Source organism: Phoenix dactylifera, chromosome 8 (assembly GCF_009389715.1).
Source record: "Phoenix dactylifera cultivar Barhee BC4 chromosome 8, palm_55x_up_171113_PBpolish2nd_filt_p, whole genome shotgun sequence".
NCBI classification, from domain to species: domain Eukaryota; kingdom Viridiplantae; phylum Streptophyta; class Magnoliopsida; order Arecales; family Arecaceae; genus Phoenix; species Phoenix dactylifera.
The window spans coordinates 14,054,025-14,081,683 of record NC_052399.1 but is presented as its reverse complement, the minus strand read 5'-3'; the positions used below and the strand labels follow the sequence as shown (position 1 = coordinate 14,081,683).

Genomic DNA, 27,659 nt, shown 5'->3' with positions numbered 1-27,659 from the left:
TGAAAATTGCAGTAGCTGCTTTGGGTTAAACGCTCAGTAAATTCGAAGAACTTCAAAGCCTGGGCATCTCGATGGGTGGATATCCGGGGAAATTGCAACTGCTAAATAGATCGCAGATGACCATGGAATGCTGCGTAAAAACGTGATTAGTACCATTTATGCATACAAAAATTCCTCATCAGCACTGATTGCCCAGCAGCGGTTAATGATATCAACCGATGTATCAGGTTATATGAATTTATATCAGTCAGATAATATACTGAATAAAATTATCCTATCAGCGAATGTCCAATAGCCGATGCGAGAGAATTAGAGTTCATTTTAAAAAATTTGGAGATCTTATGAAGTGGCCAACCTTGTCACAACATTTTACTTACCATATTTAGGTCTGCTAAACACAAAATTTAAATCTTACTTGATGAATTAGATAGAGACATTGTTAGATTTCAATTCTTATATTTCATGCAACCTATTTTTCTATTTTTCTTATTTCAATAAATTATGGTCACCATACGGAGATGAAATTTCGACAGTCCATTCTCGACACAGACAAGATGCCTTGCTACAATGACAGCACCGGAACCCTAGCACTCCAGCTACCGAGTCTTGCAGAGAACGTAATTTTAACATGGAAACAAAACAATGCTAAACAAAAAACTAATGACAATCATACCGCAAGAAAATCATATCTGGATTTAGCATATCTTCAGCACTTTGCAAGCTTCGGCTTCCCTATTGCTTAATAGGCATCATGAGCTTGATATGAAGAAAAAAAATAAGGAACTGTTCTGATGTGCTATGTTGCTGAAATGGTCCAAAATAAAATCATTATACACAAATTGCATTCTCCCGATACTTAAATATTATGTACCCAGACTATATCTTTTTGAAAGAAGCAACATATAAAAAGAAAAAAAACCATATATAAAGCTCTGATGACCCAAACATTCTGTCTGCTCTGAACTGTAACCCACACTACACAACGCCTCTGAACTGGGGGGTGATGCACTCCAGCAAGCTTTTTACTCCATCAAATCAGTCTTCAAACTCATGCATGTGGTCCAAAAGATAGTTTGCAGCCAATTCCTCATTCTTATTGCAGGCAAAGAAGACCTCTAATACGAGAGCCCGGTCAAAGCCCATCGCCTCAAGCTGGCATGATAGAATGAAGATATAAAAAGGTATTTCAAGACCCCAGCAAGATATTATGCAAAAGAACAAATATTGTCGATTTCAACATGCCAAAATTTCAAATCCACATAATGCAAATATATTAAGGGACAAATATCATCATTTATAAAAATTTTATAAAAAAAGAACATTGTTCAACACAATGAATTGTTTAGAAGCTGGACTAAAACCACCAACTATATGGGGCCAACTTAATGAATATTTTAAGTAGTTATTCCTACAGGTCTAGCACCCAGTAACTGCACCCTTTTCAGGTTTTCCACTCACAAAATTCCCACCCAATTTATCTTGGAGGGTTCCTTTCCAGTTTCCTCAAAACATCGCCACGCAGGCCCTAACAATTTAAACAGGTTTCAACCACTTCATTAATATTGTATACCATGCAACATCAACTTTTGCCTCACAACTTCCCATAATTTTCTTGAGCATGAGATAATTATACAAACCTTGTAAAAACTTCCCATCCATGCCACCTGTGTATTTCTACAGGATATAAAGATGCATGTCTGTCACATACTCTCCAATGCATAATACACCTAGAAAAATGAAGACTATCGGTGCAGCAGCTTTTGTCCATGATTGTATATAAGAGCCTCATTCATGATTGTTCCCACTAGAATTTAATGACTAATAAACAAGACAACTTCCTATTTGCATCAAAATAAAAAAAAAGACAACCTCCTACTAGTTTTTGACATCTATTTCAGATCAATTTTGTGAATCCTCTTCCAGTAGGTGCCGATCAGCCAGGTAGCCTACCAGCCCAATAGGCAAGAAAATACTTCCATTAAAAAACAAGTTAGAATTGGGCTTCAACATGTACGCCAGCTTATTACATACAGCAGTTCAATAAAATATCTTTGTGAAAAAAAGAGAGAAAAGAATATGACCACTCTCTCTCTCTCTCTCTCTCTCTCTCTCTCTCTCTTGCTCGCACAAACATGTATGCACACATACATGCACACATGCATTTTTGGTCATCATGTTTAATTTGAACAATTCCACATCACAAGCGAAAAATGTCCAACAATACAAGCCTTCTCCAAATCTCTTTTTCACAAAACTCACCTCCATTTTATACATCTTGTCATCTATTTCTTCCACTGTCAAATTTGAGATCATCTCTTAACTGGTGCAACATGTAAGATACCATTGCACCATTTAACCTCGATGTCCTACTCTTAATCACTACCTGGTGTTCTACATGACAAATTTTATCACACACGAGCTCTTGCTGAGCAAACACCTCAACATTTTCACCCGCAATGCGTATTATGTTTGCACTCTTTGTTTGTTGCCTATTTTCCAACGTATATGGCATTAGCTCCTAAATAATTTGGTTCCTAAGAGCAAGATGTCATAATTTCAGCCCAGTAGTGCACAGAGCAGCATGTCAATTAATATTGAGTAAATAATGTATTAGTAAATAAAATCCTAATTGAAAGGCCAGTAGTGAGCGAAACTACTAGCATTAAAAAATCGTTTCACCAACAAAGCGATTAATAAATTACTAAAGGTCTTGCTAAGCTAGAGAACAAGATCCAAGCCGATTGCATCAACCAGTGTACATGCTACAAATTCCCAGATTTGCCTAAATAATTTCACTGTAGACACCTAGTTTAAATTGAATAATGCTTTGCTCGTAATATGAGCCTATTATTTGTTTAATTATGAAAGTTAGGTAGATTTTCAAGTTTTCAGGATGGTGCTTCCAGCATTATCAGCACAATTAAGGAGTCCATACCCCCTCCCTCTCTACTTCCATGAATTCTCTTTTCTTCTTTATCAATTGGACCTCCTTTCCACATCAATCAACAGGTAACAGAGCTTGAGGGCATTTTTTCACATCAAAATCCTCCCATGATGTTTCACAGGTTTAAAGTGATTACACAAATCCAGTAGGACTGATGTTTATTCGGACTACAAGGATCTCATTTCTGGAGAAGTCTAGTCTAATTTATATCATATTTGAGAAAGACGAGAACCAAGAGGATAAGGGTTTCAGTGAACTACACTAACAAAAGCAAAAATATCCCCTTGAGTATCAACCATGATGAAATCTGTTCATTCCTTTCCTATGGAGTTCTGGATATTTACAGGCCCCCAACTAAAAGAAATAGAAGGAAAGAAACACAAGGCAATCTATGTGAGGACCCGTGCGGGCGTGTATTTAGTCCCACATCGGTTATTCGCTGGGTAAATCTTGGGTACTTATACAGGATCAAGGAACCCAAATAATACCTTCCGGCTAGCTATTTTGGGTGAGATCCTGAGTTGTGACAAATGGTATCAGAGCGGACCCGACCCATAACCTATGTGGACTAGGGGACACTGCAGCACGGATCCATTGGGGCTAACCATGAGCCGATAGTAGTGTTTGTGATTAGATTTGAATGGATTTGAACCCTTAGCCTGACGAGGACGTCAGAGCTTGAACGGGGGGAGTATATGAGGACCCGTGCGGGCGTGTGTTTAGTCCCACATCGGTTATTCGCTGGGTAGATCTTGGGCACTTATACAGGATCAAGGAACCCAAATAATACTTTCCGGCTAGCCATTTTGGGTGAAGTTCTGGGTTGTTACAATCTAGAATGTTCTTCCTAGACCAATAAAATTGAAACAAAAGCAGCATATTCAGCTGCTTTATGAAATTTTTAAACATAATCCAAATTAAACACCATCATAACTCTTTTGAAAGCTAAAACCAAACTCCTAATTGCTAAACAAGTAAATGCATCTAGAAACAAAACATGCAAATTACAAAATTGTATATGATTTCATAAATATCCATTTAAAATAAGTTTTTTTAAAAAAAATATGGGACTCTATATTTTTTAAGTTTTACAAAAATGAACTTGCATTGAACCTAAAATAAATAAAGTTTCTCAAAGGATTTTTGAATGATGTTCATAAAACCTTTTTTAGAGATCCTGACAGATCATAAAACCAACTAAATGAATTTATGAAAAAGGGTCTCCCCAGTTTGTTCTTTCTTTCGAAGTCTCAGGTTCTTTATAGGCTCCCAACTAAAAGAAATAAAAGGAAAGAAAGACAAACCCCAAAAATGAATAGATCTAGAAATAAACCAAAATGATGGAATTTAATTAAAATTATAGATAATTCATTGACGCCCCCTCTAAAATTCTAGTTACATTATGGGACTTTATGATCATCAGGTTTTCCCAAAATTGATTTGCACTAAACCTAAGATAAATACGTTTTCTCAAAGCACTTGTTTGGTTGATGTGCATAAAACCTGCTTTTAGATACAGACAGATCATATAACCAACGAAATGAGTTCTATGAAAAACAGGTCTCCCTAACCTTCATAAAACTTTTATTTACACAAAATCTACTTTTATCTGTTTGTCATGATCTGTTTCAGTAGAAGTCACTGACTCCTCGCAGAGAGAAAGAGCCCCTAAATTTGCTATCTATGAATTTCATCCTGAGATTGCACTTATGATCTTCACCCATAGTGCATCTCGAAGATCCGATAGAAACTAATCTGAATGCATTACACAGATGTAACGTAACATCATAGGCATTACTGATCTGGCCACCAATCATGTCATTCCACATCCAGTTCAATATTTCTTCCTTGTAAGCTGATTAGAAACTACCATTCAGACTGCCCCAGAAAAATGTAATAGATCATTTATGCAAACGTTTTATCCTATTGCCATCTTTACAGATTTTGAAATTCACCAAGAAATATCGGCAACATTTGTAGGACTTCTCTGGAAATTTGTGCTCATACCCACTTTGTTATTTTATACATCAGTGCTAATTGGACAACTTGTAAAATCAACAATGACTTGTCCAAATTTGTAAAATGAGCTGTCTAGACTGCATTAGCATTCATTACGAGATAAAACTTCGATTATTTCCATACATTGAGAAAATGACAAAACAAACAGGGATATGAACAACTTACACGTTCAATGGCCTCACGCTCCTCTGGAGTAACTGTCAATGCTTGTGGCATTGCACTCGCTAATTGCCCTAGTAGATCGCTGAGTCACAAAAAATAGAAAAATAAGAAGCGTTGACATTTTCAATAATTCAATAGACATATGAGATATACAACAGCACAACAGCTCAACACCTCTCTGCTCCTTCAGTTGGTTCATTGAGTAAACGAAGAAATTCAGCTTGATGCTCCTGAATGAGCCTCATAACTTGGGGGTTTTGTTTCCCTAGCTCTTGAAGCATTGGCTGTGAAAAAAAAAATGGTGTTAAATAGAAGTATAGCAAGAACATGTAATAATGTAAGGAATGTAAGGAAACCTGTAATATTTGGGGATTTGCCTGCACCAAAGTCTGCAAGGCTCGGAACTGCACAAGGAAAATGAGTTAATTATAAATAGCAGTCAATTCTTTCAGTCTTATTTCCTGTAGAAATTTAAGATACCTGTGGACTGTTACGAAGAAAATCAAGGCTACCTGCACCAGCATTGGAACCCATGCTGGGGAGACCCTGCTAGAAGCAACAAGTAATGAGATTAACATGCAATGCTGAGACAAAATCTCTAGCAAGGATAAGCCAGTAATTTTCATTTTTCAACCTGAGGGAAAAGGTCCAAAGGATTAGCATTCGGCCCACTTGAAGGAACTGCTGGCTGGCCTGCCTGGGGAGCTTGGACTGGAGGACTTGTTGGAGCTTGGCTCACAGGTGGTGCTTCTGCTTGCTCAGGAATACCCTGGTAAAGTGTATTAACATAAGAACATATACTGTGAAATGCAAATCTAGAGATGCACGCGGCCAAGCTACTGTGCACTGGCACAACATTATATGGTGTGGTCTCTGTGCTGATGCCAGCTAACATGTCCCATGTTATAAGAAACTACATAAAAAAAGTATAGTAAGGAAAAGCACATCTAAGTGAATTATGCTTCTCAGAATATGCAAGACCTGCACTTTTTTCCTTCCAACCATTCAAGAACATGCAAAGTCGGTGCTTTTTCATTTAACTAAGTTTTGGAAAAACTGACTGTACTGCAGTAAGTACTGCACCAAACCAACCTGTATTGGCAAACAATGAGCAGATACAAGGATGCACTGCCGTATGTACCATACTGGTATATGGCTGATACACCCCCATACTATAGTATTTCCTTTTTTTGTCAATAAACCCATACTGCAGTATTTCCAACCTAGTGGTTAACCATTATTGAATTAATAATACAAAAGGATGACAGGAAATTGTGCATCCAAAGACAATTTGACACATTCGAAACCCAAATCAGCTGGGTCAATCAAGACTAGGTCCACCATATCTATATCGACAATTTGGTTTGGATCCATATTACACAAAATTCACAACCCAGCACATTACAAGAGGCATCAGCCAACTTTTACTTGGCACCAAACCCCCCCTCTCACTGGCTCTTCTAACCTCCATTCCTAAGCACCCTAGACATTGAGTGCACCACCTCAAACAGAAAGTCCCTTCTACAGCCCTATCCATCCCATTTCTGTGCAAATAGGTCCATGAATCTCAAGTGCATGTTACATGCAATTAGTAACTCAATAACACTTAAACCAGCACAATTAAAAGGTTGACCACATATCACCTCATGAGAAAGACTTCTTTAGTACAAACCAGCGATTGCCGAACCGACCCCAACAAAGTGATTCAGCCCGCACCAAACCGTGCCGACACTAATTCGGGACGGTTCAGCATCTCGGGTTGGTTCATATATAAAATCCCTCCCACCCCACCCATTCGATGGTTCAAGAGCTTTCAAGGCTCTCTCTCTCTCTCTCTCTCTCTCTCTCTCTCTCTCTCTCTCTCTCTCTCTCTCTAGCTTTCTCTCTGGACATCGCCTTAATGGTACCAATGCTGCCGAATGCTGCTCGCTCCCCCCTCTTCGATGCTGGCGTCACTGGTTAGTCTCCCCTCTCTCCCCCCACTAGGTTTAGGGTTATAATCCCCCCCTCCCTCCCCTTCTTTCCCCCTCTCCATGTCCCTATTGAAGCCCCCATCAGTCATCCTTGTCAAAGCCCTCATCTAGTGAGTCTCCCCCACCGTCTCCCTCTCTCCCCCTCCCCCCTCCCCCTCTCTGTTTCGGTACACTCCGGCACAGCTGAATTGGTACGGATCACGGCACCAATTCAGTGAACCGTGGTAAAAACCAATATAGGACCAGCTACAGCTCAGACTAGTGTAGGTATTTCATTAGGTGGAGGAAGAGTTAGAACAATAACGAAAGAAAATAAGAAGGCAGGTACTATCAAGGTCTAAAAATGATTTGCACAATCACCATGAGAGAGAAATAAATTAATTAGAATTGCCATCAAAATTTTTTCATCCCAGTCTGGTGATGGCTGCCTTTTTAGGGAATAAAATATGCTAAAACTAATGACAGCTATCCAACCAAATATTTAAAACTTATAATCCAATTACCCAAGGCTATATCAAGTTGGTTTCAAGTTAGTCAAACAGATGCAGAACAAGATTCAATTCTTTATGTCCCAATTGCCGACAATAATAAGTAGATGGCCAACCTTTTCACTTTCTCCATTAGAAAGTATAGAAATATAAAAATCCCAAATCAACCAGATCATTGCTGAGTCACGATTTTGGATCTTAATTTGAATTTCACTACTCGTGCTGACTAGATTTGAATCTGGATACAGGTTGGACCCCACTGATTCTAGCAGTGTTTGGATTTCATCATGTAACTCAAAAAGGCACTAGCAGATAGGAATGACACAAAAATATTATTAGAATATAGCAGTTCTCATATGCATCGTCAATGACCTTTAACAGACCACATATTATCATCATCAAAGATGGAGATTTGATATAAACATAATGTTCTGAAATTATCTCATGCTCTTATATCCCTCCCAACTGAGTTACATTGTCCAAATTTTGTAACTCCAAAATCAGAATTTCAACCAATGTTTTAAAAACCGTGCCTGATGGCATATCAGCTTTTGAAAAACTGATACGATACCTAGGACTGATGCACTGTACGGTACGTGATACTGACAGATGGTACAGAACCTACTTCTGACAAATGGTACGGTACCTGGTACCAACACATGGTACGCTACTTGCTACCGACAATGGGGCTATATCTTTGTCTATATCCCGTACTGACACTATGTTATGCTGCAGGGTTTTTTTTTTCAGAACGCTGTTGTACTGTCCGTACCATCCCGTTCCATTCAAAACATTGATTTGGACCACTAGGTTTTAGCAGAAACATTCTTCCATTTTCTTTTTCAATTCATATGTGATAATAATGATGAAACATGATATAATCAAACAAGAGAATTTATATAAACACAAAGTTTTGAGTTTTCAACCTCCCATCTATCCATAAAGGAACTTTCTTCCTTTAAATACATCATTTTATTTGGTTCATCAAAAACACAGCAAATATAGGAGTAAATTTTTTTTGCCAGCATCATCATACACAAAGATCCATTACATCAAACAAGTAAAATCAGCAATACTAGCAAATAGCAACCATCCAAGAGTAGTAACTTTTCTCTTGGCTACCAGACTTGTAGCAATCTCAGACTAGTTGAAAACATCGACTGAAATATATCATTTATGTTTCTCAGAATTGAGTAAATTCTGCCACTTTTGAGGTAAAAAGCAAGTCACAGTTTGCAGCTGTGGTTTAACTAACATCTGATTCGAAGTATGTCAGCTGTAACCATCCATTCTAAAGGATGATGATATATTTAAAATGCAAGAATACATGGAGAAAACCACTCTCAAGTATGACCTCTGTGTGTGAGAGAGAGAGACAGAGAGACAGAGAGAGGCATGGGTAGCCCCTAACCCCCCACCTACCTGGGAAAAAAACCAAAAAAAAGACTTTTTTGCAGGAGGGGATGGGAGATGGGGATGGATGAAAGAGAGAAACTAGAGAAATGCGGATCTTTCACAAAACAGGGGCATAAACAAAATGAAATCTTAAGCAAGTGAAACTTACTGAATATAAGTACTCAACAGCTCTCTCAGGGTTGTTATATGCAGCACGTAAAGCACGAACAACGATGTCCCTGTCCCAAGTGCCTCCACCCATGTCAAGAATGTGTTGGATGGTTTGCTCAAGGTTAGTGCCTGCAACAAGATTGGATGCTGCTTGACCATAAACATCACCGCTGTTCCAAAATAAAAGTGAAAAAACAGGTCAATAAAATGATTGATTTAATGAAAACAGAGATTAGATGATCCTGAGTTTGCAAAATTATATATCCAAAAAATAGAATAGATTTAATATTACTGAAAATAGAGCATATAAATTTAAAAATAATAAAAATGCTAGTTTAACTTATTTATTCTCCTATATTATGTATTTACTAATAACGCTTGCCATATTATCTTATGGTAATCAAGTTCTGATATGAATATCATTTGTAAGTAGTAAGAAAAAAATAGATCAAATGATTAAACGGTGCCTAAATAAAGTTTGAGGGCAAGCTATATGTATTAAACAAACAACGATGAAGAACGGACCTATAATGGAAGACAGATAGCAAATTATATTTTAAAAAAAATCCTTTTGCTAATGCCCACTTAATGGCAAAAAGATATGCATAGCATTAGCTACAGAATGATGCAAGTAGCTTACGGTGCAGTAACTGCAGAAGCTGGTGTAGCTGTGGCACTCGGAATAGGTGTAGGCATAGGGACCCTGCTCAATGGTCACAATTTCAACAGGGGGGAGGGGGGAAATAAATAAATAACAGAACTTGCATAAAGATACATATGTGAGGTATTAAAAAAATATAAAAGAGCATTATGATGGGAGAGAAAAGACAGAAAGGGAAATTTACGGGGCCAAAGTTTCTGTAGGTGCCGCAGCCGGGGTGGGTGCTGGAGTTGAAGCATTAGGTCTCACAGAACCAGCAGCAGAGGCCTACAAAGAAAAGCAACTATGATGAGGCATTGTGAATAACAATTAATCCTACATGCATTACCAATTAAAGATGAATGCATCTAAAAAGTAACTCATGTGGATTGCTGAGGAGATACCCTCTTCAGATTGAATAAAAGCAGAAACAAGTACATACAGCACACACAATTCTAGTATCAGAACAATTTTAAAAGTTAAGCATCTGCCACTTTCCTTCAAATCCTACTGCAGAAGACTATGGTTAGGGGAAATCAGCACTGGCAATTTATACATATAACCATGTTGCACCAGTTCTGCAAATTTTTAGTAAAAATAAACATAAAAAGTAGAACTGGAAAAATAAAATATGCATGAAGAATACATAGGTAATGACCTATCTTAAACTAATGTTGCAGCTTTCCTCCCTTTTCACACACATGTTGCTTTTCATATCTCACAGTAAATACGGGGGAAAGATGCCAGGATAATTTTCCAAAAATAGTAGATTTTTTAGCTGCTCGCTTTAGAACAGCTTATTTAACAGTTTATTTAACAGACACTTTTAGGGTTCTTAAATGAGAGAAAATGAGAGTTGAGAGACAGTCTTTGCAAACACCATATCTGTTTAATATCTCGAGAGGATAACAATAAGTACATTTTTCCCATTTGTACATGCTTCCATCATGAACAAAATGCCTCTACATTAGCAGCCTTATATGTTGTAGTGCTATATCATTGACTGGCTTCTCATTACGAGTTCAAAAGCAACAGTTGACTTATAGGCTCGTTGCATCTATTCATAGTTTCTTAACTAGAATGTCAAAATTCTTGTCGACCGAATTCTCATATTTATGGATAACATTAACTAGATTCTAATAAAATTTCATTTAGCTATCTTTTCTAAGGAAATGGAGAACTGCTGTCATAATAAACTTACTGATCGCCTTCTTACCTGACTTGTAGGTGTTGTGCCTGCAGTTGAAGCTCCACTTGACGAACCTTTAGTCTAAAAAGATTACACAGTATCAAACAAATCAAACTTAGGCATACCTAAAAATTATCCAAAATGATGGCCAATTTTGCACTATGTCATGCATAATGTCATAGTTTTTCATAATACACTAAGCATGTATTCCCACACTGAAGCGAAACCTTGAAAATAAAACATAAGTCGCAATGATATTCTAATACATTAAAAATTTCTACTAAAGGAAAATATCTAATTAAAATGGAATGGGCCACAAAATGGGACTAAATGATAAGTCAACTAACAGGAAAGCTTACAGGAAAGGGACAGATTGATATTGTTAAATCTGGGTGGATGAAGTGTACATATGCTTCTGGGTATCATGTGATTGATGCATGCCTTTGGGGCTCATGTATATTTATAAGACAATAATACAGCATAGCTTATTGTAAAATACAAAATATTGAGCAATAAAGAGGTCAAAGCACATGAGATGAACATGGTGGCATTACTGACAATGTTCAAGATGATTCATGGTAGAACAAAGTCAAATGATGAGATATGACTACATGTACTTAGACATCCAGCTATGAATGTATGCGCATACGCATCAAAGATTAGATAAGGCTAGAGAGGATTTTTTTGTGTTAAATAGCAAGATAAGGGACATAAGATAACATGGGCAGAAGTAGTCAGAAAAATTTGGAGAAAGAAATGATGACAAGAAATGAAAGTCTTAATAGATTGAACGGGTAAGGACTCATAAGTGAAGAACCCTAAATGATGCAGACAAGGGTTTTTTTACTTCAGTCTATGGCAATACCATTTTTTTTCAAAAAAAGGAATATAGAAGAGCGTCACCTTAAAAACCAGCATACTTAGAGAATTATGAAATATAATTGAAAACATAAAATAGCTACAAAAGTTACCAATCACAAATAAGAAAATTGGCACAACAAACATCAAATCACCAACAATGAAACATTACATGTATGTACATGCAGATAGTTTGTTGTAGCCTGGCTCAAGGGGAAAATTCTCACTAAGACTCAATAAGTGAACAATGATGTCAAGCAGATGACCTTGTAATATAAAGTACCAGACCACTTGCTGTATAAAGGCCTCAAGTGGAAGCAATGGAGTGTGTTTAGTTGTAGTAAAGCTTGCCAATTGGCACCAACTAGCATGGTTGATACATACAGGAACAGCAGAACCTTTTTTCCTTGTACACCCTCAGACATGAGCTAGCATGCGGCTGGCAGCAGACAGCTTGACACAGCACAACAGTGTAGATTCATACTGTGCCAGCCCCTGAATAGAAATATCTTAAACCTTGATTAAAACTAAACAAGCATCTTCTGGGTTTTGTCAATTTCAGACATATACCATACGTCACCATAAAGTTTAAAAAGAAGTATTTTACTTCTCTAACAATAATTAGGGTTTTAATCTGCAATAAAGCATATGACTATATGAGGTAAGTTGGCACTCGTACACAATTTAAGTCGAATATCTATAATAAAGCACAACAGCTAGGGTACACTTTGATAGTGTCCACACAAACATAGGGCAGCAAAAATTTTAGCATCAATTACATATTCCCTCAAGGGTATAACAGATATACCTTAGTCAGCATTATAACGATAAAACTGTTCTCAGCAACTTTATTGTCCTGCAACGTTGTTTCATCTTTGAGAATTTTCCCTTGATGTATCAGCATCTGTTGTTCAGCTGGGTAAACACTTTGCCCTTGTGTAGCCTCTATATTCCTTTTGACATCAGTGACCTGCAAAAAGCAAATATATGAGTTGATGTTGTTTGCACACCCAGCATTAGTAAAGGGAAAAAAAACACAAATAGAACAGAAAGAAAATGAAAATTGGATAGCCCTAGTATCTGTAATGGGCATATGAGACACGTTATAGAAGGAAACAATGTTTACATGACAATGCAGACCGCAGAGAAGACCATGAAGCACCGTCAGTTATGTTTTCCAAATGATTTCGAAAATTACGTCAAAAATGATGCAGTCTTATGTCAGCCTACAAAAGATTAATTACTAAACATCTATCCCTTGAACCAACCAACTATGAGAATCAGAAAAGCTTAGATGTCATAAATACGTGTAAGTGCGGTATAAGTTAATGGCATGATGTACCTATGTATAAATTTCATAATTCTGCAATATTTTCATCAAAAAATTGTTAATTGCAACTTATCCATGCATGTCATCTACAAAATTTTCCGGTCATCGCCACCACCTTTGTTCAACCAAAGATCGGTCTTTGGCACACTAATATACACATTAATAGTTCATAAATCTACAGCTGATAAAACACCTGTCAGTCAAGAGACTACAGACCTAATCGGTTGCACTATTAGCAAGAGGATTAGTTATGATTGCCTATACTTGAAAGTGTGGATGAAATCAAAGTAATTCCTCACAGGATATAGCATGAACCAGGCATGCATGAAGTCAAGGCAAGAAACATCATGGTAGTGTAATAATGGTCCTGAATATTTGATGGCAACTAGATATAGTATAAAAATTAAGTTAGGATTACTCTTTGATGCAATAAGATCTAATATTTAGTTGATTCCATGGTTGATAGCAACAGTGACTATACCTACCAATTAATTCAGTTATAAGAAATACCATATCATAGTCCAATTCATGCTATTCACGTACTTTCTTTCAACTTGTACCAAAAAAAGAAGTGGTAAAATCTAAAACTGCCTTACTTTTCTATGTAACAAAACAAAAGTAAAATTTTATTGCAATTGAAATCAGCTGCTCCATGAAACAACATGATACCATCCCTCGCCTTCCAAGCTTACTTGATAATGTAAAGACTCCTAATCTAAAGCTGGATAAGCAAAAAACGTGAAACTCCCTTTGTGATCACATCTCCGAACACAAGAAACAAAAAAGAACCCAGATCATAAAGGACCCAGAAATTTAGATTAGCATATGCCCCAGAAAGCCCTAGAACTAGGTGGGGGAAAATCTTGCTTTTATACTAAGAATAACAAGAGAAGACCAATCGATTTCACTATTCTGTCACACCATACATGAAGATGAACAACATAACAACGTCCCCGACCCTACAAGCTTTCATGAAGGTCGCGTGGTCGCTCCTAACCTAAAGCAGGATGATCAGAAAAAATACAGTTCTCGACGAAATCACGACCCACGGCACCAAAAAAAATGAAAAACAGACAAGAATTCAGATTATTCCACGTCTCATTAAGCCCTATTATTGGGGGAAAATCCCACTTTAGACAAAGAAAAACCAGAAAACATCAATTAAATTCACTACGACATCACACTAAACATCAAAATAAACGATATGACACGGTTCCCAACCCTACATCAAAATAAAAAATATTTTGAAGGTCGCGCGGGGAGTACTGGTCCACATAAGGACAAGAAACGAAAAAAAGAGCCTCAATTGAAACGAACCCAGAATTCAAATGAGTCCACGCCCCGCTAAGCCCCTGGCATTGAAAAGGAGGGGGGAAAAATCGCTAGTAGACCCAGAATAAGAAGGAAAGAACAACGAATTTCACAATAATACCACACGAAGCATTACAAGATTCGCTTACATCAATCTACAACCTACACTGCAACCCAACAAGAGAAAGACAACTTCTCCATATCAAGAAACGGAAAGGCATCCCATTACCCTCGTATTAGGCTCATTCGAATCACAAAAATACAAACCCTAATCGCCTGAGAAACAGCGGTAGCATGGAAAAACAAGAAAGGCTAGAAAACCAGCGAAGAAAGATGGGGAATCGAAGAGTACGGTGTCTTCGGGCTTCACTTCGATCTCGAAGTGGGTGCCCTTTAGAGTCTTGATGAAGATCTTCATCTCTCTCCTCTCGGCGGCGACGACGCTTCGACGGTTCTTGCCCGCTTCACCCCGGGTGGTTCGACAATAGGGCTCGGCCGATACGGTGGAAGGAGGGCGCAAATAAATAAAAAACCCAGCAATTATCGGATAACGACGCTCGGTATTTAAATCCGAGTCCACCAGTGCGGACTCTATTGCCTCCGAACAGGATACAGATTTCTTGGCGAACAAGATGGTGACGTGTGTCATCAGACCTTGCACTCGAATGCCCCGGTTTCCCGATGCCCGCGTGTACTCGCTACCTTTTGGGCTGGTGGAAAAGTCTATGTGAAATATGGAAGGCAAAATAAAAAGGGAAAACCAGATTGCAAGGAAAGCAAAGAACCATTCTTTTACACCAAGGCCTCAGCAGCCTTTATAAAAAGAAAGTTAATGAAAATGCAAGAGAAAACTATAAAAATTATTATTGATTTTTTTTGGTAAATGAAAAATATTATTGATTTCAATGTACATCATATGCCCAGGTATAGAATACGATGACAAAATAAATAAATAAATAAATGTTTCAAAAATAAATGTTTTAGAGGGAAAAGGATGCTCGATACCAGTTAGAAACGACAACTTTGGTTTCTTAGCAAGGACAAGTCTCGTTATGCTGCATAATTCCTTATCAACTATTAAACCTGAAATCTTGTCTCTTTTCTCTGTTCCAACTTTCTATGAATGGGGACCCACCTGATCGCCACCTATGGCTATCATTCATATATCTTTCTAATCACCCAATCTCGTGACCAATATCTACCCCAATAACACACAGTCCATCACCTGCACCAAATCCCCAGGTTGCTTCTGTATTCCAAGTTAGGTTCCAATGCAATGATGGTCCAAAATTTTATTGGTCTGCCTTGTAGCTTGAATTCTATTCAAAATGATCGGCTTGCAAGCCTTGTGACCCTAGCACGTGTCTCTTTTATTAGAGTTTTAATTAAAAAAATATTTTTTTCTCATTTTCTGATTTTTAGTTGTTTTAAATGTTTGAAAATATTCTTATCTTGATGCTTCTTCCAAGAAAAGATGTGACTCTTCGAAAGAGAATATTTGCTTCCAAAAAATACGGTATTTCCCAGACATTATGTATTTTCGACACTATCACGTCTCTTCGATCTTCGGATAGAGTCTACAAACAGACTCCTCTGAGATAAAGGCTCTTCGGTCTTCCAAAACACAATTTTTCCACCCTTCAACTTTGTTACTTTCTATCTTCTTTTATTTTTTGGGTATTTGAAGGAATCGGTCAGGTCAAGCCTCTCAGTGATCGTGCTCTCTAGAGTAGGATCGAGCTGAACTGAGTTATTGTACCTTGGGGACGAGATTACTGCAAACCCGCACGTAGGGGGCGAATCATGTTCTTAGGGCAGTGTATATCACACGCCTCGACCTAGGCAAACTCTTTTCAATCTTTCGATTTTATTTAGTAAATTATTTTTTTTATAATACTTCTATAAATAAAGATACAATAGTTTCTAGATAAAAATATTTCCAACAATCTAAGAACATGATCTTGATTACACTAGAAATTACTATTTGATCGTTTATCAAATTTAGTTCAATTGCATAAGACTAAATTTGGTTTTAATTATGTAGAATTAGAAAATAACCTAAAAAAGAATAATGTCATTTTCTTGAAATTTGTCAAGTATGAGAAAAACTTAGCAATGAATTAACTAAGGATTTGTCTAGGAGTGGAGTCCTAAATTCATCAAGGGGGATGGGGCTTAAACCCATTATTTGGTCACCAGTAGTAGATACCCAATCTCTGTGATTGGAGATCCTATTATTCAGATTCAATGTGGTAGAAATGAAGTTGATTGAGTGATCATGTCAGAGCACATTTTTTGGAGTATATCTCCTCCCATCTCTATAATGAGTACTCTTATTAGTGGCAAAAATATATACAAGAAAGGTCAAGTTATACTCTTAAGGAGTTTAAGACAGAAAATCTGCAGGATATTAGGTCATAAATATTCATGGAGGACTTACCTAGGTGAGAATTGTCATATAGGCCGCGACTAGGGGTTTCGGCTAATCACAATAATTTTTTTATGAAAAATCAAAATACTAAACGCAAAGCCTTTAAATGGCATTGACCGCATAAAGACCCAATTGATCCATACTGCGTGCATGATAAGTAGAATCTGAGTCAAAGGACCTAATTTAAGGTCTAATCTACTATGGTTCCTTTAGATAGATACTATCAACACTAAGTAAGGTTCAAGTCCAAGAGACACTTCATCCATTGCACAGTACAAATTGCCTAAATATTCTACTTTATGATTTTCAAAATTTTAAATCTTTTTGAAGGATTGTTGAAGTTTTAATTAAAAAAGATTTAAAATTTTCTTATCCTTTAAACTTTAGTTGTTTTTAAATACCCTTTTTTGAGACGCCTCTTTTAGAAAAGTTGTGACTCTAGAATATTGGCTTACGAAAAGATATGTATCCTTGAAATATTACGTATCTTTGAAACCATCGTGTCTCTTCGATCTTCGGATAGAGTGTACAAATAGACTCCCCCGAGATTAATCCTAAGAAAATCCAATCTCTCTCTTTCTCACTAGTACTCTGTCTTTCAAGAGTTTCTTCCACAGACACAATTTTTCCACCTTTCAACTTTCAACTTTCTATCTTTTTTTTTGACATCTAAAAGAGTCGGTCGAGTCAAGGCTCTCAGCGATTGTGCTTGTTAGAGGAAGATCGGGTTGAGCCGGATTGTACCTTGGGGATGAGATCGCTGCAAACCCACACTTAAGGGGCAAATCACACATCTCGATGCAGGCAAGCTCTTTTCAATATTCTGATTTTATCTTATTAGATCATTTCTCTATAATACTTCTATAAATAAAAGTATAGTAATTTCTAGAAAATAATTTTTCCAACATCTTTGTTCCTTAAATTTCACCATACTTTGAAAGGCAACCTTTAGCTTTCTTAAGGGACATGAGGAGAACCTCTTATCGACCGTATAGAGCAACAAGAGGCAAAAACACTCGATGCATGGTGACTAGAGGTTAACTGAGACATCGTGCTACAATTAATCTCACAAATGCAAATCAAAGTACTGCCTATACTTTTTGCAAGTTGTTTGCATATTATCGCCTCAAATCTTCATAATTTACATGTTGACTATACAATTCTCTAAATTCATGTATTAATTCCTGATCTTTTTTTTTTGAGTTTTCCCTTGAGTCAACTTCTGGTTGTTGAGAACCCAACTAATTACTTTTTTCAGTCTCTATCAATAAACATTTTAATAAAAAGCTAGACGAGCTGACGTTGGCTTTAGGAAATTTAAAAGTTAAATCAAGATAAATAAGATATTCATTCCTGCTTGTTGACCAAAATCAAGAGATATATCCACAATGGATTAGAGATTTGCATGGACTAATATATAAGTTAGGAAATCAAGGCGTCCCAATGCAACAAAAGAATACAAAAAACAATTTCATTAAATAACGTAAGGGTCTAAAAAACGAGAAATTAAAATATATTTTAAAAAATGGGAGTAAAAGAAAGGATAAAAAAAGAAAATAGAAAAAAGAAGAAAAAAAGCCGCTTCGCCTTGATAGAGCCAGGCGCGGGCCGGACCGACGTCGGGAGGCGCTCCCTATCTCGAAAATCCTTTTATCCACTTTCCCGGTCTCCCCGGGTTTTTCCGGGCTCAAATGGCCGCCGTTTTCTCCCTCTTCTCGCCACCCACTTCCGCTCCCGGGCTACTCCGCCTCCCCGCTTCTCCGTTCAAGGTTTCGCTCTGTTTCTCCCTTCCTTTCCTCACTCCATGGCTTAGCTCTTTCTTTCTATTATTTTTTACCTTTGTCTTCTCACAGGGCAACGCAAGGAGTCTCAGACCCACCACCTCTTCCCCCTTTCCATCTCTATCGGCATCCAGGTCTCGCCTCGTTCCAAGGGAAGCAGAGAGGCCCTCCTCCTCGACCTCGACACCCATAGTTATATGCCGAGCTGCTGCTGCTCTCCCGACTAGTGAGCGCTTTCGGCTCAACAACCTGGCTCCCCAGCCCGGCTCGAGGAAGAAGAACAAGCGGAAGGGACGGGGAATCGCTGCCGGCCAGGGGAACAGCTGTGGGTTTGGTATGAGAGGCCAGAAGTCGAGGTCCGGGCCCGGCGTCCGTAAGGGCTTCGAGGGTGGACAGATGCCTCTCTACCGTCGGATCCCCAAGCTCCGTGGAATTGCTGGAGGTATCGATATTTCCTATGTTTTTCTTTTCTATTTTAATTGGTTCTTCAGGATGTCGATTTTTTTTCTTTCTTTGTTTCGCTCGACGAAGAGCTCAAATTATTTGGAAAGCAAATAGCAGAGAAAGGTTAGTTTAAGTTAAAATTATAACATACCATCAAACTTTCAACGATGGCCAAAGATCTGAGCAGGTGTAGAAACTAGGCATATATTGGGGAATAGAAAACATCGAGTCGATAGTTAGGACAGGCTCGAAATTGGTCTGAAATCACTGGCTTGTTCTCAGATGCAACGGGGACAGGAGCCGAAGTGTGAGTTTGTTGAAGCAAACCTATCTCCTCAAGAATATCCTTCCCTTCAATTTAAGGTGCCAGCAGCTTCACAATGACTTCAGTTTGGCTTCCAATATGTATGAAGGACAATTGCTCGTGCTTGGTGATAATCGTGGATGGAGCAATTATAGTCGCCCGTAGCAAGGGGCCATAGACTCACTGCAGAAAAACTTATATCTGAAGGGTAGATGGACATGTTGGGCTTAGCTAAAGTTTGCTACCAACAATAAACCTGGATAATAGGAATGGAAGGCCGCCGGCTACAGATGAAGGCAGCCAGGGATGAGGGGAAGTTTTAGGAACAAGAGTAAGAATCGGTCAACAGAAGGGGAAATCGGGGAAAATAAATGAAAGTACAGAAACCACATTCCAAGAATCCTTGGTAGAAGAAAAACAGAAATATGAGGCCTTGATGAGAAGAGGTGCCAAAGACTAGGAAAAGCCTAATAGACAAAGTGCCTAAAGAAAATAACATGGCATAATATATGTGAATGTTGCATGATAAGGTCATATTTATCCCTTATGCAGGGCTCTAACCTATGAAGAGAGTTGCCCTGGAATGTGCAGTGACTTTTGTGCAAGTTCAGAGACATGAAGGATCAAGAGATGTTGGAAGTCTCAAAGTTCTAAGGGACAAGACCCCCTTGAGGGAGTAAGAGGAAAAAGTAAGGAAGACTTGGTAGAAGAAGAAAACACAAAGGAATGACATGAACATGGACAAAAACTCAGTTAAGTGGTAAAATGGTGGAAGAAATAGAGAAAATGAGACTGTTGAGGGACACAGACATAAAGCGAGCATAACATAAAATGAAGTGGAAGGGTGCCAAGCTGGTCGAATTGGTGGACCTCTGCATGTATGCCTATTGAAGGAGATCTAACTCTCAAAGAAACTGATAAGGTGAAAGTAATTCATGGGAAAATGGAAAGGGATCTCACCTGCCCAAATCAACAATTACAATTTTGTGTAAATTCACTTGAAGAGAAAAATGTGCAGAACACCAATTCAAGGCACAACCTGAAAGATGAAGAACCTTTGACTCATTGATGAAATGATCTCTGATCATCAATCTAGACGTAGATTTACAGAAGCTTTAGAGGTAATAAGAAAGCTTTAAAAAACAAATTCTGCAACATAGCAAACTTGTTGGCAATTGTTGATGGAATGATCATGCAAACAAAAAATCAGTACTCATAATGGAAGGCAGTAGTGTGGATAACCTTGTAGATGTGCATAGCTGAAGCACTAAGTCAACTAGGAAGATCAAACCTACCAACTAATTGGTTAGCAATGATGAGCATATGGGTAGATAAATGATTAAAGAAATAAATCATTTACATAATTGATGAAAATGCAATTCTGGTGATGACCGCTGGCCTCCTTCTAGGAAGAGGATGGATATATAATTGATATGTGGTACTTAAAACCAGAATTATCAGTCTTACTCATAAAATGGAAAGGTTGTATTGATGTTTTGGAATATTAAAGATGATCAGTGGAGTTCAAAGACCTCAGAACCAGCAAAGAATATTCCATCAACCTCAGAACTAGCAAAGAAGATTCCATCAATATCGATAGGATTCTTGGATCATATCATGGGTCCTTAAATTGCAAAGAAGTCATCTTAAATTTAAATTGAGAACATATTCTCTTCAACTTGTTTTCATGGGTGCATGATGTAGGATGTATTTGACAATTTAATTCACTGATGGAACACAATCAATTATAGTTCAAATGCACTAACAACTTTTTGAATTGTATACCTATCAAAAACAATTCAACAATTTCTTGCTGTATGATCCACCATTTTCATTAAGTCATATGAGGTTATAAACAATAGTTACATCTATCATATATCGATGCTATTTGTGAATAGGTGGGCAAATGCAGCGCCCCCCCCCTCCCCCCCCCCCCTCCCCCCCCCCTCCTTTTCCTTTCTTCCTTCTTCTTCTGTGAGCAATTACCGTAACCATTTCAGTGATGAGTAAACTGGGTAAGCCAGTTAAAATTTCTGATGACTGGTCTGCCATGACTAGATACGGGTCATTTCAGTTCTAATATACTTGAGTCTTAGGTCCAAATACAATCATAATATTTGGCTTGTGAACAGATGGAGAGAGTCCTCTATGATGACCTTCTATCACTCTTCCTTCCTAATGCTTCTCGACACTGTTCTGCTTAGCCCTTGTCCATCTATCGTGTAGTTACTCTCACTTTCCTCTCTAATTTTTTACCTTATTTCTTTGACAAACCTTCTGCCTTCTGGGTCCAACACTGCTATTTCTGTCCTGTTTTGCTCTATTTTCAGGCTTATCTTGTCTGAACATTGCCGGGTATTTGCTGACAATAGTTACTTGTATCTCTGTAGACAGATGCTTAAGGACATTTGATGATTGTGACAATGATCTCAATGACTCGCTGAGGGGTGATGCAAGGGGAAGTGATGAAACCCTTTCTAAATCATAGATGTGCATTATCTATTGCAAAAAAATGTGCTGGAGTTGAAAGTTCACAGGATAAAGATATTTAGAGTAACCCAGCTATGTATCGACACCGCAATTGCATCTATTTCACGGTGATTATATTTAACCGGCGGCCAAGTCCCAAAAGAAAAGAAAAGAGAGAACATAACAAAAGGAGAATAGATGTTGAATATATTTAACCCTATTTCAAATTTAAGTAGATGCTTTTCCCCATTAGTGTAATTATGATACCTCTTCAGTTACAAACTTACAGATCATAGTTGTGATCATTAACTCTCATATATCTATCTTCTTGTGCTGGAGAATATTACAAAAATTAGTACACTGCAGGAATTCATCGGTCTGTTTCTCAAATGCATGCTTTTATGGGTAAACCATGCTTTCTGTTATCCCATGCTTTATATAATGTTGATTGATTTTTTTTTTCTTTTATTTTATAATTTTTCTCTATCTCAATATTCTACATGTGAAGTGCATCTTACATAGGATATCTGAATTGCTATATGGTCTTATGTAGAGGGATCATTTTTTAGCTTATGATTCTTGTTAACTCACTATGAATAACAATATCTATAAATCCTTTCCTGCCAGGCATGCATGCAGGGTTACCAAAGTTTGTCCCTATCAACATAAAAGACATTAAAGATGCTGGATTTCAAGAAGGTGATGAAATATCACTGGAATCTTTGAAAGCAAAGGGCTTGATTAACCCATCTGGCAGAGAGAGAAGACTGCCGCTAAAGGTATTGAGACTGTTTTTGAGTTTTTCCCTTAACCTGTTCTTCGATTGCCCATAGAATAAAGTAAGTTACTCAATCTGTTACCATATTAGAAATATTCATGAATTCATTGAATTGTGGAGTTTTGTATTCTTGGTCTCATCTTAAATCTAGGCAAGGTTAAAACAGAAAAGAATTTGCCGTTGACTAATAGATGTAACTTGTTATTTTGCTTTACATTCTCCTCTGAATATTAGTTATTCTATGTGTTACCATGCATTCCACTCGAACATGCCCAGTCACCCACCTGAGATTCTGGAATAGCTACGTTATCAAGACATGAAGCTGATTTGAGTTAAAGCATCTAGTATAACCACTACAAGATGAAAAAACAGTCAATACATTATCAGCAGATTTACTCTACCTTAAATTAAATTGTGTCTGGATTATATAAGGTGTTGATATGGTTAAGATCTTGAAGCATAACTGGTGGACTAATTTACAGTTTAGCATTGTCTAGCCTGGTACCCTTGATTAAAGGATCAGTGCATATCAGGTTTGAAACTACCATAGGTCTTTTCATGGTAGCTTCTTGTCCTAGGGTGAGCCTTATTTATCTCATACTTCATTATTGCTTTGTAGATGAGCTGCAAGGGAACCATTTTGGTATGAGATGCCCTGACAACGAGATTCAGAACTTCCATCTTATGCCTGATATCTAGCAATTTAGTTTAGATTACTCAATAGCTTGCTGCAGGTCTGTTGTATGGAACCTGCATATTTAACAATTATGTTTTGTTTACTTTCCCTCAAACTTTAAAAATTACTAAAAATAAAATACTGTCTAGCTTATCCCTGTACCTGTTTTCATTAGTCCATAGCTTTTCAGTTCTGTGTTATTGTTCAGTGTTAGATCAGATGCAGGTAAAAAGGATCCTTCAAAATTTCCCTCGCTGTTGTGAACATCTGTATAGCATAACATGACAGTAGGTATATTATCTGTGATTACATCAAATGGGTTTAGGAACTATACCAGCACAGTAGGTGAATGCGGGCACAGGGGAAGCCTGATGTGACCTTAAAGCTGACACCCTTCCTCATTCTATGGGGGTTTTTTTTGTCAATAACGGAAATGAGCTGAACACATTGTCATAGAAGTGAATTTCTATTAACAAAATGTTGAACTCGGGGCGTATTAACTTTATTTATTATTTTTGACATTCAAATGGGGTTGGCCATGGAGTAGGACTCTTAAGTTGAGGAGGCTCCAGTAAGTTTTACTGTGAACAGTCTACTTGACATGAACCTCCAAGAGATGGTACTGAATACTTTGATAGGGCAGCTTTAGGTAGGAGGGGGATCTTCAATGAAAACTGGAAGGCAGTTGGTGGGTACTGAGTTGGGAGATTGACATTGTTGTTGCAGCTTAAACTCCTACAATCAGCCCTCCAAATTTATATAGACTTTGGAAGCATCTAGATGAAGAGAGAAGATGGTAGAATTTGTTATAGGGAAGCATGCTCACTTTGAGGCACAAATATGGCGCAACAGAGTCAGATTTAAATACATCCTCAACTAGATTATCACTTCCAAATTAACTTCAAACCCTGTCATAAGTTGTTGCTATGAATATGTTTCTGAACTGGAATTCATATAGGTACAAGCTAAAAGCAGAGCATCTTGTTACGGATTTTTAGTCTTACTAAGATATCTGAGGCCGTGTCCATGCTTGTTAGGTACACTTATCGCTTCTATTTAGGATGGACATCACACTTTCTCAGAATTGATATATAATTTGTTCCCTTATTAAGCTTATTGGAGAATTACTGCTGGAGAGACCAAAAGGAGCTTCCCTATTTATAATGCTTACAACATTGTATCTTCCGCATAGAGCTCTCTCTATGTCAATTATTTCATGGATTGGTACAGGAAAATATATACTAAGTGCAGTAATAACAGAGATGTGCACACACACCCAGAAAAAAGATAAAGGACATTGACAAAATCAAGAAAAGTGTACCCAGTTGGCATGAGGTAACAAAGCAATTAGCTATCCTATCAGGCAGAGGGCCAGAGGCAAGCTGCTGCTTGATATGACCGGACAATCTGGACCCACCATTGCCTCTAGTAGAGCTGGAATAGGTGGAAGGTAGAAGTATGCTAGGAAGGTCAACAATTTGTAGCAAGAAATGCATTCAACCAAGCAGAGAGAATCTTAACAGTAGTTATTTTTTATAAAGAAGATGAGCTTGGCAATCTGCTGCCTAAATATGTGGCATTTAATGGTGGATCCAGTGTTTGATGTTGACAATTGGAATACTTGAGCAGGTTTTATATGATGTGATGTGAAGAGGAATCCAATGATTGATTATGCCTGCCTTATTTCTAATGGCTTTGTGGTGAATGTGGATGCTGCAGCCTTGTTAGCTGTCTCTGGGCCTTCGGTTTCTTTCAGAATATAAATATTTGAATGTTGAAGGTGTTATGGCTCGTAATCCTGCAGAATATCCAGGCAACATAAGGAGATTTGCAGAAGCAATGGGTTTAAGCCAGTTTATGTAGACAGGGGAGTAATAACTGCTTCTGATATGTCTGCTTACACTGGCTAGTCTCAGCAGATCATGCTAATGCATAGAGATGTGGGCCTGAGATCCTGATGGATTACTTGAGATAAGATGCCAACCTACTTTAAAAATGATAACAGATGGTTTATATTTTATATTTGTATATTTTTCAAAATACAAATGAAAATCATCTAGCATGTCAGTTTACACCTCACACGCACATTGCTCATTATTTGTTGATGATTAGCATTAAGATCGTGAAACTGGGGAACTAATATATTTTTGTGATTTTTATTTTTGCGTTGTCAGATCCAAGGTGTTCTAGAAGTTTGATTTGTCTAGGAAAACATATGATCAATAACTGAGAAGAAGTATGGATGTTCATTCTATATAACAGTATATTCTTAGGTGTCAATAATGAAGAGGATGATAAACATGATGTCATGCACATTATCTTTGGCTAATATTTGGAGTACTCATTAATTGATAGCATGTTGTCAGTAGCAGTGTTACTTGTTTTCTTCTGTACTTTGGGCATATTCTATGCTTGCTGAATCCCTATTGTCCTTTGGTGTGTATGTTATTATGGGAGTTCATTATGGTTAGATTCATTTTGGCCTTAATGGTGCTTGTTATTTTGGCTCGATCATATGTTTTTCAGTGTCCTGGATCCAACTTAATTGGAAAATCTGCAATCTTTGTGTTATTTGAAGACTAGGTGCTAATAACTGTGTCTGATGGTGGATTGTCAAGTTGTTCAGCACAAACTGATTTGAGACACGCAAAAAACCACAAGCTTGAAACACCTAAAGCATCACAATCGTATTTTAAAGATGTAATTTTTTTATCTAGTCTTTTAAAAGCGGTCATGGTGCTGCTTGTTTTTCTTGAACTGAGGTTCCCTCCTTATGCTATTGCTGCTGAGCAAAATCATTTTTCATGTGTGTTCAGCACACTTAGGAGCCGTGCGAGATGAAAGTCTCATGCACGGTTTTGAATGAGAGAAAGAAGTGAGGAATCCTCTTTTCGACTCTGACTCTCCCACTCCAGTCGTTGCTTTACCAAAATTGAGAAAAATACTAAGACTGAAAACAAAATTATTGCTATGAATTTCTTGGCATGCAGACGTTTTGTAAAAATATAGTATTTTTGTAAGGTTTGTATGCTCATTCATTTGTTTACCTGCCTCTAGATTTTGGGAGATGGGGATTTGTCTATTAAGTTGAACATAAAGGCACGGGCATTTTCAAAAGCAGCAAAAGACAAGCTTGAGGCTGCTGGCTGCACTCTCACTGTATTGCCTGGTCGGAAGAAGTGGGTAAAACCATCAGTTGCGAAGAATCTTGCTCGAGCAGAGGAATATTTTGCCAAGAAAAAAGCAGCAGCGGCTAATGGTGGCGCTGATCCAGTGACCATGTGAGCCACATCATCTGTATCCTTCCAAGTTCTTGTGCCAAAAGAATGCTATCTGATTAGGAATCCTTTTCAAAATGTTTTGTGGTTGTCTTTTGTTTGTGCTATTTTATTTGATTTCTGTTTAGCGATAACTTGATCTTTTGATGTTTTCATTGTTTTGGGGGTACAATTAGTGGGGTTCCCACTCCAAAAAAGAGAGAGAAAACAAGGAAAAGTGATCTGATGATAAAGTGAACGTATCTGAAGTCTGCCTCTATTGCTGTGGTGTCTGATAGAACTACCAGTTGGTTTGCTTCGTAGTGGGCATGGTTAATGCAAAAGAGGTTTGGATCTGAGGTAAGGCGGTCTATGTCCCTGATAAGTGGATGAGGTGGTGGTGATGTTGTTTTGCTTCGGCTTCTTTTGATCTAGTTAATTACGGTGATTGAGTCTCCTTCCAGCCTTATACTTCTTAGATTTATGATTTATGGGGCAAATTGCAAAAGGAGGTCAATAGTTTTCTAAATCCCAGGACCCCAACACCCATTAAAAAAAAAAAAATCATTAAAGAAGAGAGAAAGGAAGGAACACTGATGTCCTTCAATCCAAAAGAGGAATCACAGCATTATACAGCCTGCCAAACAGGAAGCACTCTATGATTCTATCCCTTGATGTGATCTTTGTGCTCCTGGATTTGCCCTATCTTACTTCTGGAGACCAGAGTGCTTTGAATGGAGAAGATGCAATGGGAGCACTTCAAGGTCTTGGTTTAAACTGCAACTTGGGAGAACTTAGGTAGAAATGGAGTCTAATCTGAATGTTAATTAATGCTTCTAGTCAAACGGAACGCAGTATTTAAACCCTGTTGTTTCCTTTGAGATATATTGTTATGTGTCATGACATTTTTTAGAGCCAGAGGCTAGAAAGGAAACAAAATCAATATCATGAGGTGCGACAATATCAAGGAGTGACAATCCTCTCATTGCTTCTCAATATCCCTTAATTGTAATAACAACTATGTCTAGCTGAAAACACT

The 27,659-nt window shown here is 37.7% G+C and overlaps 2 protein-coding genes across 2 annotated transcripts; one reads left to right on the top strand and one right to left on the bottom strand.

The window, feature by feature from the left end:
* Nucleotides 1–670: 670 nt before the first annotated feature.
* LOC103695556 (ubiquitin receptor RAD23d-like) lies at nucleotides 671–15,011 on the bottom strand. The gene is made up of 12 exons (XM_008776922.3): nucleotides 14,833–15,011; nucleotides 12,648–12,809; nucleotides 11,009–11,062; nucleotides 9,998–10,080; nucleotides 9,793–9,855; nucleotides 9,151–9,322; nucleotides 5,760–5,894; nucleotides 5,606–5,671; nucleotides 5,482–5,529; nucleotides 5,300–5,409; nucleotides 5,129–5,207; nucleotides 671–1,152 (listed from the first exon to the last, which is right to left on the bottom strand). Exons 1-12 carry the CDS (start codon nucleotides 14,896–14,898, stop codon nucleotides 1,036–1,038), a joined length of 1,155 nt encoding a protein of 384 aa, XP_008775144.1. The 5' UTR covers nucleotides 14,899–15,011; the 3' UTR covers nucleotides 671–1,035.
* Nucleotides 15,012–18,487: 3,476 nt separating this feature from the next.
* Nucleotides 18,488–26,889, top strand: LOC103697616 (50S ribosomal protein L15, chloroplastic). Its single transcript, XM_039128979.1, has 4 exons — nucleotides 18,488–18,680; nucleotides 18,765–19,134; nucleotides 22,537–22,688; nucleotides 26,421–26,889. The coding sequence occupies exons 1-4, from the start codon at nucleotides 18,603–18,605 to the stop codon at nucleotides 26,646–26,648; spliced, it is 828 nt and encodes a 275-aa protein (XP_038984907.1). The 5' UTR covers nucleotides 18,488–18,602; the 3' UTR covers nucleotides 26,649–26,889.
* The last annotated feature ends 770 nt before the right edge of the window (nucleotides 26,890–27,659 follow it).

Bases quoted from the DNA above. Each gene is read 5' to 3' on its own strand.
- LOC103695556 (XM_008776922.3), bottom strand. From the start codon at position 14,898: ATGAAGATCTTCATCAAGACTCTAAAGGGCACCCACTTCGAGATCGAA. The intron at 9,323-9,792 runs GTAAGCTACTTG...ATTTTGGAACAG, and splicing joins GCTTCTGCAGTTACTGCACC to CGGTGATGTTTATGGTCAAG. The intron at 5,410-5,481 runs GTTTCCTTACAT...TTTTTTTCACAG, and splicing joins CAAATCCCCAAATATTACAG to CCAATGCTTCAAGAGCTAGG.
- LOC103697616 (XM_039128979.1), top strand. From the start codon at position 18,603: ATGGCCGCCGTTTTCTCCCTCTTCTCGCCACCCACTTCCGCTCCCGGG. The intron at 18,681-18,764 runs GTTTCGCTCTGT...GTCTTCTCACAG, and splicing joins TCCCCGCTTCTCCGTTCAAG to GGCAACGCAAGGAGTCTCAG. The intron at 22,689-26,420 runs GTATTGAGACTG...ACCTGCCTCTAG, and splicing joins AGAGAAGACTGCCGCTAAAG to ATTTTGGGAGATGGGGATTT.